This window comes from Mugil cephalus, chromosome 16, assembly GCF_022458985.1.
Source record: "Mugil cephalus isolate CIBA_MC_2020 chromosome 16, CIBA_Mcephalus_1.1, whole genome shotgun sequence".
NCBI lineage: Eukaryota > Metazoa > Chordata > Actinopteri > Mugiliformes > Mugilidae > Mugil > Mugil cephalus.
The window spans coordinates 20,492,819-20,514,259 of NC_061785.1; the positions used below are offsets into that span (position 1 = coordinate 20,492,819).

Here is a 21,441-nt window from a genome sequence, read left to right on the forward strand (position 1 = left end):
CATACCAAAAGGGGAATTCTCTCTTATTATAGTTGAGGTCTCAGTGGCAAATAGGATTTTTCTTAAACTCTGGAAAACCCCTAAAAAAACATGGGATAGGGTCTGCTGTGGGCCATATGCAGTACTGTAAATTATATGCTATTAACTGCATCTCATTACACAAGATTTAAGTGTCTGTTAAAGTCCACGTGGGACTGATTCTGTCAGCTTTACATACAAATGTATTGTATAATCTCTAAAAATTATAAAATATTCTGTAAATGTCAAACTAGAAATTGCTAATGACTATGTCCACATACATGGTGCAGAATTAATAAAATGTCATAACATCAAAATATTCAAATTAGACAAAATAGTCAAATTAGGCTCAAAATATCTAAATGATATAATAAATAAAAAAAAAATAAGATAGTGAGTCAGTCATAAGATAGCTCCTCATACAAGGGGAATCGTAACATTTCTTTATTTTATTTTTTTCTCAGTTTCTGAGTTAAGGTGTTATTTATAACAGTGTAAATTATTAGTTGGAAACTTTGCTTCATAACTGCAGTGCAATGCAGACACTTCCCGGTCACCACAAAGTGGAACTGGGACTCTCACTTGTGATCCATCCCCTCATACTGGCAACAAGGGAACATGCCTCAGATACTGTGCACCACATATGTGTGTATTAATGGCTGACTCGAGCGGAGGCTATAATAAGCAGCAAGTTCCAGTGGACGACAGTGGCTCGGACGCACAGAGCAGCACAGTCGTGTGAATGGACCAGGGACACAGAGGGGCCTCTGTTACCTAACTAAACCCAGAAAAAATACAGCAGCCAGTCCCGCTGAAGGATAAGCTCCTTGTACACGCTGTAAGTGAACCAATAATAACACAGATTACAGGTGTGTGTGTGTGTGTGTGTGTTTGCGTGTCTGTCTGGGCTATAGATGTGCACTCACAAGTGGACTAACCTCAATCATGTGTCAGACCAAACATTGGAGCTGAGCCGGATACCGGATCTCTGGAGTCATCCTGTGTTTTAATGTGGATTAGTGATTACCTTAATGTGTTTTCACCACTAAAGCAGGACAAGTAAGGTTAATCATTGCTTATAAATATAAGCCTCTCCAGTACCCACCCTTGGGGTATCCTATGACTATATCTTGGAGGTGACACGGTGCAGTGTGGTGACAACATGGCCAGAATATATTTAGCTGCTCGGAAACTCACTTTAAATGGCAAGTGTGTCAGTAAGGCAACCAAATGCAAATGGTTGTCTCATGAGACTAAACACATCTAGAGTAGAATACCACACTTTATAAGTGAATGCAAATACAGGTCTAAGGCATATGTCTGAAAATCTCTTTTGTTGTATGGATACTAAAAATATCTTTGGTCAGGGGTTAGTTTACACTTGCTGCGACATATCTGCTTTTTAGATGTAAAAGAAGATCCAAATCACTCGTTTGTTCCAGGGCCCAGTTTGCAGAGTTGTTCACAAACCAGAGATTTAGCGGCTCAATACATTGTTATTGTGACTACAAGGCCCTATGAGCACCGATCATAGACTGTATGTTTTATTTTACAGTCCATTGTGTCCGTCGGTGGAAAAGCGCTATATAAATAGAAGGCCATTTACAGAAACCATGAAGCTGAAGCAGCAGCTGGTTAGCTTAGCTTAGCATGAAGACAGGAAGCAGGAGGAGCCATCTGGCTCACTCATACATAGAGCATGTTGTTTTATACTTCACTAACGTGCTACAGTGAAACTTAGAACGGGCTGGTTGTTGATGTGTTTCCTTCTTTTCCAAGCTAAGCTAACTAGCTTTTTGGTTTTGTTTGCTCAACTTCACCCCAGAACAACAACATGTACATACGTGCACAACTAGACATTGTGACCATATCAACACAAAATAAAATATGGTATGGTTAAAATAATAATATTAATAAAATACTAACAAATTGGGGAAACTATGAGCTGAGCTAAATGGCTGCTACTTTTTTACGCTGTACGAATATGATAGCAAGTAAGATTTTCCTTTCTTTCTTTTTTTGAAAAAACAAACAGGCAAGCACATCTATAGCCTCATTTGCTTCTGTAGGGAAGTTTACTTAGTCATCTGCTTCTGGCAAATAGAGCTGAATACTTACGAACTGAATTTAACAACACTAGCACCTGTTTTCCTGACATGCACTGATAACATGAATCATGATTTGGTTTCCATGACTCAATCGATACCAAACACAAAAGAGGAGCCACTGATAAAGAACAAATAAAAAATGACTTTCCGGTGTTCACATATTTTCTGGATTTACTTTCGGTCTGATTCACTTTTTGTAAAGAGCACCGTTTACGACCTATGAGCAGTAACTGAACGGTGCAGGTCAGCATGTCACATTCCTCAAACTGACCATTCTGCTTTCTCCTCTACAGAAAATGGCCCTGCCCTCAGTGATGACATTGCCCCTGCTGATAGTGGTGGCAGCAGGGGTGTACTACATCTACAATGAGGTCATGCAGTTCATGTCTAAGTCTCTGGTGCGAAACAAAGTGGTGGTGATCACTGATGCTGTGTCTGGTGTGGGAACTGGTAAATAGTCCTGCTTATGTGTTTCCAAAAAAGTTGAGTTTAGGTAGTGATTGGTTTAGGTAGTGAATCATGTCTCTGTGTCTTTTCATCATTATTGTTTGGTAGCCTTAAAATAAATGGACATAGGAAAGATTTCTAAATACTAAATTATAATATGGGGACTGTTGGCTTAGTGAAGGTAATATTTTGTCAGACTGCAATAGAGATTAACCAAGTGCTTTTCTCATGTCAGACAGACAACTACATTAAGGGAAACAAAATTAACGGCAGCAACAAAATTAAAATTAATAAAACATAAACAGTACACTAAATTAATCTCAACATTCACATGTCCCACTCTGGCTGAGGCAGAAATCACAAACATGAATATTTAACAAACAAGCGTCTAATCTGGCAGGACCTGCAACTCGTTAAAATACGAAATAAAGGATTTCCACATGGAACTTATGGGCACACCCTCTCATCGTGTATTTAATTTTCTCAAGTTTGAGAAGAAAACATGGTGTCCTTAAGCCACTGAGACACAGAAGGGGGGTTAGAAGACTTCCACTGGAGGAGGAGGTGCGTTTGGCTATCAGAGAGGTGAAATTAATAATTTCTTATTGAGCTGAACTGAACTCTTTGGGTCAACAGTTCCAAAGATGGCAGTGAAATGACGAGGTTGTATGTCAATTCCCATGATACAAAGAGTAGCTTTATATGAGGGCTGGTTCTATCCAAAGCTACCAACACCTTTACAATTTACAATTTAAGACATTAGGTATAATTTAGCGGCTTGGTGGTTAGCACTGATGCCTCCCAGCTCGGTCCTTTCTGGGTGGAGTTTGAATGTTCTCCCTGTGTCCTGGTTTTCTCCCACCACCAAAGACATGCTAGTTAGGTTGATTGGTGACTCTAAATTGACCCTAGGTGTGAGTGTGAATGGTTGTCTGTCTCTTTTTTAACCCTGCGATAGGCTGGCGACCTGTCCAGGGTGTATCCCGCCTCTCGCCCAATGACAGCTGGGACAGGCTCCAGCAACCCCTGCGACCCTAGTGAGGATAAGCAGTAATAGAAGATGAGTTTAATCTGAACAGAATTTATTTAGTCTGAACAGAAAACCAGTTTGTGCTTTTACGTGGGTTATGTGTCAGACTCCTGGGGACTATTGAATGTTGGCAGAAAGCACTATGACAGCACTTCAGGAAATCACTGCTTCCTAAAGAGAGGTATGTTAGCTGTATTTTAGCACACAGCCTTCACAAAACAAAATGTAGCAATAACAATATTGGCAGACAGCTCCTCAAATATGATCTTACAGCCAGAAGATAGCTTAGCATCTCCTGAACCTGTAGCTTTATGTACATTCAACTCACTATTATATGTTGGGCCTCCACATTTAAGGTTCAGAGGTCCCTTGTTGGTTGTCACAGAAAAATGTTCCAGTCTATTCTCTCATTTTATACTGAGCACCACTAAAACTACTACCAGCCAAGCACTAGTCCATCACATAAACCCGCATCATAAAATATAATTAGCTCTTTCCCTTTGCTTTCAGTCTTTAGGTCAGGCTAAGTTACTCAGTAACTACTCGTGACTTCATGTTAAGCACAGGGGCATGAGAGTGGCATCAGTCAATTAATTCAATGTTCAACGACAACATAAAAAAGCGAGTTATTCGACACGCTCTTTCTTTCTGTCCAGCATGTGCCCACCTCTTCCATAAGGGCGGTGCCAGACTGATCCTGTGTGGGGCCAACTGGGATAAGCTGGAGTCTCTGTATGACTCCCTGACTACTGACGCTGACCCCAAAGAGGTGAGGAAACTGAATAAAACTGGTACATAATACAATAAATTAGTTTTAATCTGAAATACCATAGGCGTCCCAGACTCTGAGGAAATTCTTCCAGTACCGTAATTGGTGGTGATGACTCATCTTTTTGACAGACCACAAGGAACAACTAATTTTTCACCATGGCTATTCCAGTAAACATTATCTTCTTCATGTCTATTAATATATTCTTGGAAGTGCAGTGACAATCCTTAGCAGAAAAGGAAGCCTTAACCATACCACAAAAATGATAGACAGTCAGAGATAGTCAGCAGGACACTAACACATGACGCTGACATGATTTGGCCAAAGATTAGGCTGGAGCGTATCACTTTCTGTCCTTGTTTTTATCATAACCCTGCTCTGTCGCCACCTCCCAGATCACCATTTCCTCTGGTCAATACAATAGCAGGATATCCTGTCAGCAGCACCTGACAGCACGCAGTCCTCCACGTATCTTCTACATACAGGCCAAATCAGACGCAGATATATAGAACAATGACCCAAAGCAAAATGAAAAAACCCTTCTGTTTACAGATGGGTTTGTTTTCCTTGGGATTACCATTGACTGGAGGTCACACCTCACCTTTCTATTTCCACTGCTGCATCTGTTCATGTGCTTAACGTTTTCCAAAAACCAAAAGGCTAAATTTCAAGATCTTGTTAATGCTATAAAAATATTTTCATGTTATGACAATTTTCATGAAGTGATACAAGAAATCTTCCTTTTATAAAAAAATATCGTGTTTTAGCTTGTTATATCAAGAAACCTTTCTAAATTATATATTATATATATCTGGTAGACTGGATACGGAATGACCCAGACTCCGTCTGGCTAGATATTGAAGCATTCAACCTGGGTAAGCCACTGAATCGGAAAGATACAGAGGTTGCAGATGGTAATTTGATTGTTAAATTTACTTTAAAGGCTGGGATAGGATTAAAAAAGGGGGGAAAAGATGTGCTTTCACCAATCACCCCAATACTAAAAAATATAGATTTTCCTCTGGGGATGATAGATAACGGGTTTTCTCTGTGGAAGAAATGCAGGTATTAAAACTGTGAAAGACTTATTTGAAGCTGATAGAATGATGTCATTTGATCAGTTAAGGTTGAAATATAATCTGCCTCAAACACACTTTTTTAGGTTCCTGCAAGTTAAAAGTTTTATTCAGAATCAGACTGGGCGTACATTTAACTTGGAAATGTACAAATGAAAAGCTGTAATATGTGATTTGATGAATGTTTAAATAATAATAAAGATATGTTTGATATGTTGAATAAAGGGACCTTTATAAAATAATATAATTCTGATCACGTTATTATTCATTTTTTACTAGATAATACTTATATTTTATGTTTATTTTATCTTAATCTTATCTCTAATCTTATGAAAACTGATTTTTAATATGTGAAAAAATGCTAAGAATGTCCTATCCTAGTTTAGCTTGGCAATGGATTGCTAGTTCGCAAGAGCATGACATTGCAAATTATAAAATGTGATTAGCTTGCTGGAACTTTATGACAACAAATAACTCTGTAAATTCAAGGTAATTAAAAAAAAATAAAAACGCAGTAATATATGAAACAGTCCTTGATATACTGTCATAAAATGTCAAACGGAAAGAAAAAAGTTAAAGCTAGAGAAGTTAGCTTATAGCTTAGCATGCACAGAAGCAGGCTCAAAACAACTTGGACCAAACCAAAAAAAAATAAAATAAATAAATCTATCTGCCAACACCAATAAAGCTCCCAAATTAACATATTTTTCTTGTTTTAATTAAGCTTGCGTCACAATAATGTGGAAATGACAGTTTGTGGTTTACAACAACTATTTCTTGGCAGGGTGCAGTAACGTCCTGGAGCAAGAAAAGGTTGTCCCAAGCAACTCTCTGTAAAACTGAAAAATATCCCTTTTACACTTGTTTGTGACAGATTAACACCCCATGTTCAGGACTGAGAAGGACAGATTATCTAAAAGCTTAAAATGTCATCTTAATATATACATCAATTTATTCAATTATTATTATTAATGACATTTTTATATATTTAAGTGTGATTGATTTGTGTATGCAACCAAATTCTGCAAAGGTTCACTTGTTAATTTTTATTATTTAATTATGCATTTAAATGATTTCCATAACCAGTATAGCAACTATATTTACCAGAAAAGAAATTCACAAGCATTTCCTAACCAAAAGCAAAATAATAAGGTTCTTGTTTGAGAAAAGAGCAAGAAAAATGTTTGAAATGTTCCAAATACAATGAACTGCATTTAAAAAGAAAAAACAAAGTTTAGTCATTGTAATAAAATCCTTCTGTGTCAAATATGATAAAAACTGTATATGGAAATGTTTATCGCTCTTATTATTTTTGTTTAAAGGTTTCATAAGTACATTAGTTTAATACAAGTATTAATTCATATGTCAGGTTGAATATGCTTAAAATGACAGATTATATTACCATAAATGGTATTTCTAGCCACTTCTTATTAATATTTAGCTTAGAGACATGGCCTCACATAGTAAAGTAACAACTTTCTCTTCTTAGACGTTTGCCCCAAAGTTGGTGATCCTGGACTTCAGTGACATGGACAGCATGGAGGACGTGGTGTCTGAGGTGATAGAGTGTTACGGCTGTGTGGACGTGCTGATCTGCAACAGCAGCGTGAAGCTGAAAGCCCCAGCTCAGAGTGTCTCTCTGGAACTAGACAGAAACATCATGGACGTCAACTACTTCGGACCGAGCACTCTGGCCAAAGGTGGGTTCCAGGAAAGCATGACCAAATATTCTGCCAGGTTGTGTCCGTCCTTTTCAATCATCTCAATACTAATATGTCTAAATATTGTGTCAGGTGTTCTTCCAACAATGGTCTCAAGACGATCGGGACACATTGTACTGGTCAACAGCATCCAGGGCAGACTGGCTGTCCCATTCAGAAGTTCATGTGAGTTGCCAACAAAAGTTACTATGACCTCATTTCAGCGATGGAAGGTTAAGCTGACCGAAAAACAAAATAAATCAGGAACAGCTCCAAAACTTTTAGGTCCATACATATAACTGTGGTCTCCATGGATAGGTAAGACTTAAAATTCCCAGTGTTATTAACATTGTTGTTTAGGAACTTCTGTGGCATTCTCCAACACTTGTGTACTATCTTATTTGTTCTTAGGTAAGATCAAAATGTAAGAGTGCCCTAGACCATATAAGATGGTGTACACAATAGCCAGCATATTTTTTCTGCCTTGAAATTTTGATAATGATTCTGAAAGAGGTGAAACATCCTGAAGGCTGGTGCAGAGAGAACAACTTGCTGCTCAATACAGACAAAACTACGGAGATGAAGGTCAACTTCATCTGACTGCTCCTTCTCTGCAATTTACGAATTACTGTTTATCAATAAAGATGGAACACACGGAGGAAAGGTTAACTGAGGAGGTTTGAAGGTAGCAAATGTTTCAGTCATCACTGTTGAATGTGAAGTAGGAAGTAGAAACAAAAATTAACCTGAAGGACAAAAAAGAGACAACATCTTCTAGTGTTTGGGTGGCATTTTTTAAAGAGCAAGCCAGTCTGATGAGGGTACGAGGATAAAGGGCTTGCACCGGCATAGGCTACTGTACTTAGGCTACATGTGTAGGGTACAGCGTCTAGTTCTGCAGAGGTAAAAAACAGACTTAAGTCTGCACAGATCTCAGAGACAAACACAACTTCATAGCGTCTGCATTACAGTTGTATGTATGTCAAAATGACAATAATGCTTGAATGGATTTGAAAGCAGATACACATTGGTAAATATGTTCTACAAGATGTTCTGCATTAGAGGAGAACATGAAAAACAGCATAGTCTCCTTCCAGCTTCAGATGAGCAGAAAAAGGGGAACCAAAAGTTCCAGGCAGTTCTGAAGGAGGCTGAGCAATAGCTGAAGGCTCAGCATCTCCACTGGCAAGAGCAAAAGTCATCCCTCATCACACAAATGGAAACATCAGAGGCCTCCCATCTTGACCAGATGACTAAGAATACAACTGAAAACAAGGAGATGGAGGTCGATCTGCAGAAGCTAAAGGAGAAGCTGGAAAGTGACTACGTCAAATGGCAACAGAGTAAACCTCCCTGCTGGTAGAACAGGAAGAACCTAGAGCTCTTCAAATGGCTCAGCCTCAAGACAACCAAAATGAGAACATCAACCCTGTTGCCTCTCTGAACAACGCTGAGCAGCAGATGTCCTGCACCCAGGAAAAGGAAAAGAAAAAGAAATGCAGAGTCACCTTCCTGATTGAAAAGGAGTAGAAAGAAGGTAACCAAAAGCTCCAGGCAGCTCTGAAGGAGTCTAAGCAGCAGCTGAAGTTTCAGCAGCACCAGTGGTGCCAAACTGGACAATAAGGAAATGCCATCAAGAAGTATGAGGTCAATCTCCAGGATCTTCAAGAGCAGTACTGCAGTGACAACTTTAAATGGCAGCAGGAGAAAACCTCTCTGCTGGAAGAAATGGAGAAATCCAAAGCTCTGCACGTGACTCAACTTCAAGAGCAGGAAACTGTCAACAACAACCTTGCGACCTCTTTAAAGATCTTCGAGCAGCAGATGGAATGTTGGCACATGGAATAGCAAGAGGAACAGTCGACCCTCCTTGAGGTCACAGAAGACCTCAAACAGACTCTTGAATCTACAGAGCAGGAGAAGGAGAAGACAGAGAGCTCCATGGGGTCCCTGTTAGAAGATCAGGAGAACAACATCCCCAAAAAGAAAAAGAAGAAGAAATGGTACAGAAGACTATTCTCATAATGCCCAGGTCCAGAATTCAGTAACACACCCACACACAGTGGTACTTGTATGTGTGTGATTGAAACAGTCTTAATTTTAGACCAGAAAAGTGAGGACAAAGCATCCTCACTTCACTAGTACAGGTGTTTCTCTTTCCCTCATATATTTATATACATACGGTTTATCACTTGAAATCAATCTCCATCCTCAAATATCTCTTTGAAGAGAGATGCTGGGGGATCAAGACTTTATTTCACACCTGGAAGTGAGGGTGAGGTGTACTTACTCTCACTTCCTAGGTGTAAACTGGAAACCTTGGGCCTGGGCTGAGAAACTGATCTGGATCTGTAAGCCACACTGAGTGAAACACATTCATCTCTAACAATGAAAACACAAAAAAATAAAATAAGTTAAACTTAAAAAAAGTGGTTGATGTTCAATTTTATATGAGTTGTGCAAACTGGTTAGATTTGTATAGTGTTTTAATTACTAATATTATTATTCTCATCAGTATTGTAATAATTTCATGTCAAGTTTTCTTTGAAACTCAGGATCAAAACTATTACGTCTAGGAATTGAAACAAGCGAAGGGTTACGTAAAGATCTGCTTAGCTTTTTTTAAAGAAGATTTTTTTTTTCAATTATTATAGCCCAGGGGTCACTGAACTTTTTGAAGCTGAGAGCTACTTCAAGGTTACTGAGTGATACGAAGGGCTACCTGTTTGATACAAACCTCCTGAAAAACATGATAGGAACCTATGTATTTAAATATGCAACATTTTTCATTCTTTATTTTTGTTCATATCATTCAAGATTTGAGCTCTCACATCTCATTTATCCTTTGTGACTGCACTGCATGAATGAGCACATTTATAGCATTTTGGTTAAAGTCATATTTTTCATCTTTATTAAATTAACACTTTTTTTGACATTTTTGAATGAATCGTGAACTTTGACCTATGTCCGTATAAACTATCAGTGATGTTATATTTAAAAAGCATAGATTTTATTCACATATTTTTATTATACATATCACATTTGTACCAATTTTCAAATCTGACACACAAGACTTTAACTCATGGACATTTTCCACCGGTATTCTGCCGCCAGGATGGGCGTTAGCATGGAGGCTAACGTGACACATATCGAACTGAAGTATCTCTTCACATACTGCTTGAGCTTTTCTTTTGCGCTTTTTCCCACTCTCTGTGAAAATGGTATGTTTTCTTTTGCATTTCTGACATTTTTTCCTGTTGTTAAAACCCATATCTAGCTCCTCAACGTAGCCAAGCCCGCTTCCATGTCTTGGTAAAAAGAAAGGTGGCGATTTGTGTCATGTGCAATATTGAACTCTGACATCAGACGAGGTCCGAGTTCATACATACATAAAATTGACGCAGGTGTTACTGATACAAAAAGAACAGTAACACAATTAAATACAATTTTTAGAGGAGCTTCATGGTGACGAGTGCTATTTTTAGAACATGCCCTGTGGGCGACCACCATGATGGTTAGATTACCTCTATCCATTTGTAACATATTTCAAGTCCACTAAGTTACCAAACGTACAGGCGGTTGAGGAAGCTCACATATTTGTAAGTAGTGTTCCACATTTTTACTCTGAAGTCACATTAAATGGCATTTGCGACATCATTCTCAGACACACTTAACCCTACTTTGTGAAATCTTTCACAATCTTTAATTTTCATGTAGAAAATTAAGATGAATGAATATAACATATGTGGTTCCTTGTCCTTAAGTGGTAAACAAATGTGAACATGTGTTTAGACCATTAGAATATAAGAGCTGATTCAGGAAACTTAGACATTATCACATTAGACAACATGAGGCCTCTTCTTGTCGGCTCAGTGTATTTAGACGGTATTAAAGCCCATGATTCAAACTAATGCTGCTAATCTCCATGCTCAACTGTCACCTTTTGACACTCAGTGGCCGTAACGCAGACTTCACTTGCTGCATAGCCCAGTGCTTTTTCTTTCCTTTTCCCTTTTACCATCTCAGAAACCTTTCCAAGATCCGTCCCCTCTTTTATCTTCTGAAGGCACGGCGACTGTTTTAGAGGCATTATTTTGTCAGACCTGTCTGACTGCCTGTCTGAACAATAAATCACTCTCTCAACCTCAGACTATTATAAAATTCCGCTGCCAGCTTCAACTTTTAACCATAACCTAGGTAAAGGGATCATATCATCCCAACTTTAGTACTTTAGTACAACGGCTCCCAGTCTGTTTCAGAATTCATTCTAAGATTTCACTGAATACGTTTAAAGCTCTTCATGGTTACGCTCCTGGCTATGTCGCTCTGTCATGCCCCTTGTAAATCAGGTCAGCTGACTCTGTGGTCTCCTGTAAATCTCTTCTCGACACGTATTTTTATCTGGAAGTCTTTCCTGGTTGTGTTTTAGTTTTTAATTGAGTTTTGTGTGTTTTGTTATTCTTACCTTTGCTTTATGTGCCTGTTTCTAAAACTGCACATTTCATGCCTTTTGTATAATATATAATATAACCTGCTTGGCTCGTAGAGAGCAAGTGAGGCCAACAGACATGTTGTCGTCTGCTCACAGTATTGTGTCACAACCAGGAAGCATTCTACTGACGAGACAGAAAACAATTAAACAAAGAATGCTCTGTGCGATGCATGGAATGAAACGTCTGTATGGGCTTGTCACACGTCCTTTGTAGTCGTAAGATTATGTGTCGCTGTGTGTTCTACCGCCAGATGCGGCCTCTAAACATGCGGCGCAGGCCTTCTTCGACTGCCTGCGGGCCGAGGTGGAGGAGTACGGCATCTCTGTCAGCACCATCAGTCACACCTTCATCAACGCCTCCGAGCCGCCTCCCGCCAAGGAGCCCGCACCCAAACAAAACGCACTGGCTGCATGTGAGTAGAACAACTGAGCTGTGTAAATTTATAATTACATGACACAAATGTATGAAAAGTTAAATCCGAATCTATCTCTTCTCCCTCAGTCGTTGCCGGCCAGCTGACCCACGGCGTGCGCCCATCAGTGCTGGCTAATGAGATCATGCAAACGGTGAACAGGAAGAGGAAAGAGGTCGTGCTGGCCCACCCCATCCCCAGGGTGGCCCTCTACCTCCGCTCCCTCTTCCCCCCTTTCCTCTTCGCCGTGCTGGCCGCCGGAGTGAAGGACTCGGTGCTGGCTGAGCAGTAGGAAAAAGGCAGGATGAAAAGTAAAGAAGTAAAGAAAGAGAAATGTGCAATAAAGGAGGTTGTTTTGGATTTGCCGGATATGTAATTGTTGGTCTGGACCGTTTCAGGTTGTTTAGTATTACGGGTTAATAACAACCACCAAAAACACTTGAGTGTAAATCGAAGCAATAGATGCCTTAAACTGATTTTTGAAGATCTAAAGCTGACATGTTAGCAGATAGTTGCCTTTACACATTCAAGAGACGCAGAGCAAGATTAACATTACATTAGAGCCATGTCAATACTGGCATGTTACTCGTGCCTTGATGAAGTATCACGCCTAATGTTTAAGTTGAGTTAAGTTGCACCTTGGCTTGATTCGCGCTCTCAGGGCAATCGAGACAAAGCGACTGAGACCAAGTTAAGACGTGCCATCAGCTCTACTAAATATAGATTTCAGGAAATAATCAAATCAAACATTGAGCATAGGCAACCTAAGTGTGAAGCACCCTCTCTCTTATTTGTTCTGTTTTGGTCTCCGCCATCTGAAAATGATTTGGCTCCTTTTATCAACTGGTTACTAACTTTCCTCTTTTAACTTTCCTCTTTTACTCTTTTAGGACATACCACCACTGCTACTGCACTGTTAGGGACTCTTATTATTTTTAACTATATAAATATGTGCTCAGTCAAATTACTCAAATGGATAGGGGGCCATGTTTTATTTTTGCCCTGGGCCCCTGTAGTCGGTTCGTCCAGCACTGGTTTGACATGCCAGCTCTCATACAACATTAAATAAATTAATAAATAAAATATTAAAATTCTAATACTGGTCTGGGATGACTCATTTTCTTGAGTGTTTCCTTTTAAACATTCAGACATGGGAATACTAACTGGACATTTAGAGTGCATTAGAAAACCATTTGCTTTAATTATTTGGTTGTGCTGCTTCACAATCTGTTGTAAACAGAGAAAAACAACACGATTTGTTGTCTGCCTCTTCCCTGCACTCAACTTAGACGCTAAGTTTTATTAGATGAGAGGACAGCGTAATGACGCCCGTGGGGAAATGGACAGACTGCTGCAGCAGACAGCAGAATCCGATTGAGAGAGGGACAATTAGGAAGCGCTGGAGATGATTGCTAAACAGACTGTGAATCAAATAAAAGTTGCTCATCTCACCGTGTACAGGACCACACAGAGTACGCCCTTTACCTGATGTTTCTGTTTCTTTTTCAGACGTTTGATTGTATTTGAGAGAAGGCAGAAATGCAGAAAGTGATAAACCAGAGACTGATAAACACCATGACAGGCCAGGGGAAAACACATGCATTCTATTTAGTATGAACTTTTGCTTTAAATAAATGTAAATAAAATCACGTTTAGTTACTTGTGCTTCCATCTTTATTGTTATTGTGTGGAAGCAAAGGCTCTAAATCTTACCTAATTAACTGTTAACTGCACTTGTACGGATGCCTATCCTGAAAAGTAGAGATCTTAAAAGATGTTCATGCAGAAGAGAGTATTAATATTGAAATTGCTCAGATTTGGGGAAGTATTTGCTTATGTTAGAATTAAAGTCAAACAAACTACAAGGTTGCCTGATTTGAACCAGTGAATAAAACTTGATATGATATGACAATATGATAGAAAAAAATCAAGCCAAAGAGAATTTTGATATTAGCCTCATATATGAACATAGGATCTAATTCATTAGACTATTAATTCAGGTATTGTTGCAGTATTATGATCTACTGTGACTGGAACGTTTAGATTTGGAGAGTAAATCAACCATAAGACACTTAAAATTTTGCAACACCGAAATGATTTACGCCAGACCGCTTCCATTTTGTACTTGGGGGGAGACATGATGACTATGAAAGGGAAACACACTTACATCAGTATTCATAGAAATAATGGGGCTCAAAACCTGGAAAGTTTATATATAAAAGAGACCTTATTGTATTTCACTGTATGAAAAAATGAACCCACAACAAAAAATAATGATTATAATAATATACAGTTCTAACTATTAACATACAATTAGAATAAATGTACATGAATAAATGTAAGAAAATATAGATAGATAGATAGATAGATAGATAGATAGATAGATAGATAGATAGATAGATAGATAGATAGATAGATAGATAGATAGATAGATAGATAGATAGATAGATAGATAGATGGGGAGCTAAGTTTATTTAACCATATAAATGAATGACATGAATAAAGCATTCATTTTTACAAATGAGTGTATTTCTCTGGACGTCCTCTAGGTGGAAGCAACATATAGTTATTAATGCCACCACAGGGCCTGTGATGAGTCTTTGCCGGACCCCTTTTCACAGTGAATTGCGCCTTTACGTCAAGCAAAGTGTCCAGTAACTTAACTCGCATAATCTGTCCGCTATAATATTAATGAAAAAAATCAGACTTTGATCCATCTTTTGCACTGCTCTGCTGGGTCGCTTGTTTTTCTTCTAATAAATATAATATTGCGCAATGCATTTTTTATTATTATTATTTTTTTTTAAAGCTCCTTAATGGCACATATTAGATTATTCCTCAGAAAACAAATGATGAATAGCAAACACCTTCGGGCAGTTACGTTGTTTACACAGTCCCTGTGCATCCAATTACATGTCGTTCACAGATTTATTGCGCTCATCACTTCAGGGCTGGAGGACAGGAGCTGCTGCCACACTGGTGGGATCAATCCTCATCCAAGTGCCCTGATACCTGATGTATATTCTGTTTTATTTTTTTTATCTATTTATTTTTTTTATACACCTGACACATTAAATCAAAATAACATACACTATCGAGGCCTTTTTGCAGAAACTGTGATGTCAATGGGGAGTAAACTCAGCAAATAAGGCCTAAGCAGTTTCAATGTATGTGTGTGTGAGAGAAAGAGAGAGAGAGGGAGGGAGGGAAAGAGGGGGGAGACTATTTGCGTCAAGTCCAGCTGGTATGCGTGGGCCTGTCCTCCAGGTCACTCTCCTCTGGGGAGTTCCACATCCTTTGTCTCCAGGGCCTCGGGACAGGAATGCACCTCTAACGTCCACATGAATAAATGCAGCGCTGTGACATTTCCACATGTCAAACAGGAAAGATTTCTTTAGAGCACTCAGCTGGACTCTCCAAATTGGCATTTTGATCGGACACATTTACATATGTCACGCAGAACTGCCAGATCATCTATGTTTCATTGCGTGCGATGAAGGTCAGTCCCACATATGAATAATTTTCTCTAACAAGAGTTTCCAGGGAGATCACGAGCGCGTTGTTTCACGTCAGCCATAAAATTGTCAGATTTATTTCCGCTTAAAGGTAAATCAAACAGAGAGGCACTGAGGTGTGCGGCAATATCTGGGGATGATCTAAGCCTAATAGTTTCCCTCAATCATCTGTCTGAGCTCTCTGCTGAGCAATATGTTGATAAGGCCCAAACACGGAGACGATGATTGTCCTGAAGCGATATTAAGAGTGATGCATTCTGAATGCGAGGCATGACTTATATATGAGAATCACCTCACAGGGACGTCTACCGCTCAGAAATGGTCTTTCCATGAGCGGGGTTATCACCCTTATCAATTTTTAAAGTCCAGGTTATTGACACTAACCTGACTTATGGAGGTTATGCAGGGGCCATGGTAATGATTCCCTAAGCTTTCACATACAGCACCAGAGGGGCCGGCCCTTACTTTAAAATATTGGATGATTGCAGTCTTTACTGCTCCAATGAGCATTACTGTAATGTATTCTTTGTCCGTCTGTTGTTGCTCCGGATATTTGTATTATGCCTTGTGGCATACAGTATAAAATATATACAGCATGTACTGTATATAGCCTATATACGTGTGTGCTTAGACCATTTTGGGAAAGCTTTTCTTTAATGATCGTGGTATATGGCTATATGAAGAGTTGTCCATAAACTTGCCTCACTTGTACATACTCTACATTACCAGAACCAGCTACGTGCAAAAGTTATTAGTGTGAGCCAAGTTGCTATTTGAACGATATTGATAGATATTGATTATAAAACGGTTTCATTTAATAAGCAAACAAACAAAAATGAAGCATTCAGGCATTAAACTCAAAGATTTCAGGTAAGGCCTGTAATACTTTCGAAAATATGTGACGAAAAAATACAAAGGAAAAACAGTTCAACAATTCTATTTCATTATATTATAATTCAGTATGTGTTCATTTTCCATTTTAACTGATATTAACACTCATTTAATTCATATCCAGTCTGTGATCTTGGGTTGAGGGGAGGGGCCTCTGTGGATCATCTCACAATTGATTAGTTTAGGATCTAGTGAATGTGGAGGCCAGGTCAACACACTGTGCTGTTCTTCATATTTTTTGAGTCGTTCCTAAACTGTTTTTGTGTGTCTGTGTCAGGCTGCATCCCGCTGGGGATGGCTGCTGTCATCAAGGAGTGTCATTGCTATGAGGTGGGGGTGTCTGGTCTGGTCTAGGTGGGTGCTACATGTCTAAGTAACCAGTAACCAGTAAGTAACCAGTAAGTAACCAGTAATCCACATGAATGCCAGGTCTAAAAGTTTCCCATCAGAACATTGTATTCTCACAACATGACCAATATTATTCACCTCCCCTTTCAGTGGTTTTAATGTTGTGGCTGATCGGTATAGTGGGAGGAATTAAAAATGCTGCTCTATTTGCTAAAACATTCATCACAACAACTTCCTAAGTAATAGGAGGTCAAAAAATTCAAGTAATGGTTTAATAAAGAGCACTGTCATTCCATCCTGTGAGTCCTTCAAGCATGGATCTGTAATTTGCCAGTGAAAGGACGACTCCACCACTGAGAAAAGCTACAACACAGTGAGACAATTATAGAATGCAAATACATCGAAATAGCTAATGCTGAAAAAAAAAAAAAATAGCTATAGTTCAGCTTTAGGAGCACCTGAAAGTAGTATATTATCAAAGTGAGTTTCCAGTTTGGTTCTACCGATGATCAGCCTGTAAAGTCCTTTTGGAATATCTGCTGACATAATGCAGACTTAACGTTTAACCATCTTTTGGATGGAAGTGTCATGTTTTCCCCGCAAATCTCCCCCTCCTGTGTTACATCCAGGAAAAGCCCTTGGAAGCAACGCGCTCTGCTCGCTGAGGCAGGAGACGCTGGGCCTAGCAGACCTGTCAGCCCCACAGCGCCACACGGGATTAAACAATTCTTTCAAGGTATAATCTTAACATCACACGTCATCGTGAGAAGGGAACGTTTTTAGTCATAGAAGTCTTCCTAATCCCTCAGTCTTGCTTGGTTTAAAGATTACACATATTTAATCTTGAAAGGAAAGTTTGCCTTAATCTCCCCATAAATCCCAGCGTGCACTGCTTCTCATGTCCCTTCACTTGTGAACGGTTCCTCACAGACACACAGCAGCCTCTGCAAGGACACCGCTGGGCTGCCAGTTACAGATTGCAGACTTTTAATGTTAAATCCCTCAATTCACTTGCTTTCGGGCAGAAACGCATTGTAACGTTTCTCATGACCCCCAAATCAAGAGGGAACGCAGATATAATTATGCAGCCGGAGAGATTTAAATCAGCATCACAGTTGGCCAGGGGAAAGCCTTCATGTGCAAATGCAACAAAAGCCAAATTGAAGCCCAAATCCTGAGCCTTTGTTCTGAAAATAGATTTGGATTAATTTGATAAGTACAAAGCTTATGGCTTCTTTTGGAGTCTGATTGCGACAATTAGTAACAGCTCTCCGTTAGGATGTCAGGGCTCTCATTGATCCGGCTCAGTCCAAATGAAGGTGTTAATAAAGTTCGAGTGTCTCTATTGATTGTCTGCCCATTATCAGTCAATGTATCGGGTGGTAACTCAATGTTCAATGTCAGGCGCTGGTTGTCTTTATTGCTGTCCCTGTGAATATCCAAGTCTTACTGTTCCACGACACACCCAAAGAAGTTTATGTGTTATTTTATTACTGGTTGAGGAAGGAGCTCGTAATCTCAGCCTGTTACTCTTAGTGTGTCTTTGCACCCCCTACCTATTATATATACTTTATTATTATAAGCTAATATTGCAGCGTACTTCTTGGATTTCACCTGAGGACTAAATAGCCAATTGCAGAGAACCTGACAGAGTCAGCGTGTAATATTCAGCCTCATGATTGGCTCAGCTGAAAAAATGTAAAAAATCAAATATATAAAGATAAAAATGTCTAATCAACCTAAGATTTTGCGACCCCCCTGCAGTACCTCCACAGACCGCCTAGGGGTGGCGGACCCCCTGTTGAAGACCTATACTTTAAATAATTAAGTACATTCATCATCACATTCACATCAACACAGTAACTTATGTAAGTGGAGTGACAATCTGTATTTTAACCACTATAGTGTAAATTAGCCTAAGCCTAACCAAGGGACACATTATGTAGATTGTGGTCTTTATGGTACTCTTGCCGCCCTCCCTGACCATCAATGTGACGTCCTAATGTCGTATTTAACATATTGAACATAATGGAAACTTACCAATTTCCTCTGAAATATACTGTGAAATACATTTTGTAATGGAAGACCGGGCTGATGACAGTTTTCACTCGTTGGGCAGATGTTTTTATGAACAGTGCACAGTGGTCCTTTAAATGACAAACACCTACACAAAACATTTTATTTGAGTGTTTTTTGGCACTTTTGTCTTTATCAATATTTGTGCTTTCGTTTCTGATCTTGTTCATCTGTAATGTCTAATGCAAATCTAAAACCACATTTTCGTGATGTTTAATTCTGTTTCTTAACGCCAGCGTGATGACAAGGATCTCCACCCAAACAGAATCGACCCAACAACCCAAGTCAAAGGCGAGAAATATCCTATTCATTTGTTCACGCTGGTGTTATTAAAACCGAGTGTGAATGAACATCTGAGCTGTAATGGTAGACACAAAGTGCCATCGCATAACAAGCTGCTCACATTCCGCATGACTGCATTCAGCGCTGAAGCTATCGCATACATAATGGACGCCAAAGCAGAAGCCCCTAAAGAAAGAAATTTAATACAACACCTAACGAAAAAAAAGTTGCAGAAAAAATAAACGCCAGTGACAGCCTGCAACATGATATCAGTGTTTCTGCGCCTCGGCCAACCTGCTAAGCTGCAGCGTATTGAGTTCTGATGAGCCATCCCTCTTTGTGCATATTATATGAGAGCTATGGGAATCTAAATGCAACAATATTGACACTGTGCAATTAGAGTGGGGTTATTAGGTCCGCTGCCTTTTCACAGGAAGAAAAGCAGGAGTTGCATCACAGGAATCCTGCCTGGCTGGGAGAGGGACAACACACACACACAATAAAATAAACTTGAACACACACCAGCAGTCCTAACTCGACCCAACCCCCACAATCGCACAGCCACGCTCGCTGCCTCTCCTGCTCCTCATCCAAATTAGAGCGGGGTGATAATGGGAGGAGGGGGAAGCTAATGAAACAGAAGGGGCACCGGGCAAGCAGGGATTTCCAAAGCCTGCCGTCACTGGATGCCTTGACCCCGGCTCAGCTCCTCACCTTCCTGGCCTCCTCGAGCCACCACATCCTGACCCGGGGAGGCCAGAAGAGTGGCGACAGCTTTTCAGAGGACTTGATTGGATTTTTCTTGAATGGGCAAAATGCAGGGAGCTGCACCTCTCTGCGCCTCGCTCCTCAAAGCCGAAGAAGCTCCCGTGTGTGCGGCAGCATAGTTATCACCTTCTAGCAGATCTTGTCCGAGTGACCCTTGAACGGCTGAGAATAACCTCACATGTGTCGTGTCGGAGGAGAAAACGCACTTGTGCACATGATGCTCAGTTCAATTTAAATATGGGATGTTCAGTCACACATTAAAGATTTCATGTAAACCCCTTTTAAGAAGTGAGCACTGTGAAGGAAGGTAAATATTTTATACATATAAATATAAAATTGGACTGGAAGTCTACCGTGCTGGTCTAAGACGACTGTGATAGAAGAGCAGCTATGGCAGCAGGTGACCCATCAAATATGGATGTTAAAAATTCTGATGTATGGACACTTCTCACACATCTTTACCCTGGACGAGTAAAGGAATCATAGAGTCGCCACAATGTCAAAATTAGTTTGATGTTTTACCAAAGTGACACGTTCCAAAACCCTGAATGATGGATGTAAAAATGTTTTTGAAGGAAATCATACTAGAATAGGATACTCTATCACATACTGTATATATCCATGTCTGTGTGAAGGAAAGATACTTCCTGCTTCTCTTAGGCTCCACAATGAACATATGTACTTACTATTACACCTTAAGGGTTGATACTTTTACCATTCAATATGTACTCTGTGCAATATCTGACAGTCAGTCATGTGCCATTCATTCTTTTTTGCAATTTCCCCATTGCAGGACAAATAAAGGCCTAATAATTCTAATTTTAATTCCAATATATAGCCTTACCCGTTAGCCACCATGTTCTGATCAGCCCATCCACGGGTTCCAGAAAATATTTGTGACAAAACTCAATAGTGACAAAACTATGACAAATCATAGGGGTTGCCGAACATACTATACTTGCTATACTTCCTACAAATCTCTACAATTTTACAGTTAGTAATCATGTTAGAAATTGAGTTTCTTTTCAAATGCATTCATGTCAGATACTGTAAATGTTTAGAATAGACACAAAAGTTCTTACTTTTTCTTTTTCTAGCAACTGGATGTCAATGGTTCTGAGGAGAATCTGAATCAGAGAATCCGAATCCGAAAAAAAAAAAAACTTTTAGGAGGGCAAAGAGCGGTACATAAAATTAAAGAGCAAGAGAAGAAATACACAAAGGTGGGTGGGCAGACGCAGCATATTGTGTGCAATGGCAGGCCTGCTGCCTGTAACAGAAAGAGTCAAGATGAGTAGTAGTAAATATGAAATAAATGTTAAAAAAAAAAAAAAAGTAAAATAGCAGATTCGTGCAGCAATGAATAATAGATGAAGCATGAAGCATGTATTAAATTAAGAGTGGCACTGTAATATTGCACATGAGGACAGTATTGTGGAAAGCGTAAACCTTAAGAGTGCACGAGGCTCCTCTCCAAGTTTGAAATGAAGCAACTTCATCCTCAGGAA

General features: G+C 39.5%; 1 protein-coding gene across 1 annotated transcript; it reads left to right on the forward strand.

Annotated features, from left to right (window-relative positions):
- The first annotated feature begins 687 nt into the window (after positions 1 to 687).
- Positions 688 to 13,150, forward strand: dhrs7cb (dehydrogenase/reductase (SDR family) member 7Cb). Its single transcript, XM_047609914.1, has 7 exons — positions 688 to 856; positions 2,420 to 2,576; positions 4,260 to 4,372; positions 6,938 to 7,148; positions 7,242 to 7,334; positions 11,892 to 12,053; positions 12,143 to 13,150. Exons 2-7 carry the CDS (start codon positions 2,423 to 2,425, stop codon positions 12,343 to 12,345), a joined length of 936 nt encoding a protein of 311 aa, XP_047465870.1. The 5' UTR covers positions 688 to 856; positions 2,420 to 2,422; the 3' UTR covers positions 12,346 to 13,150.
- The last annotated feature ends 8,291 nt before the right edge of the window (positions 13,151 to 21,441 follow it).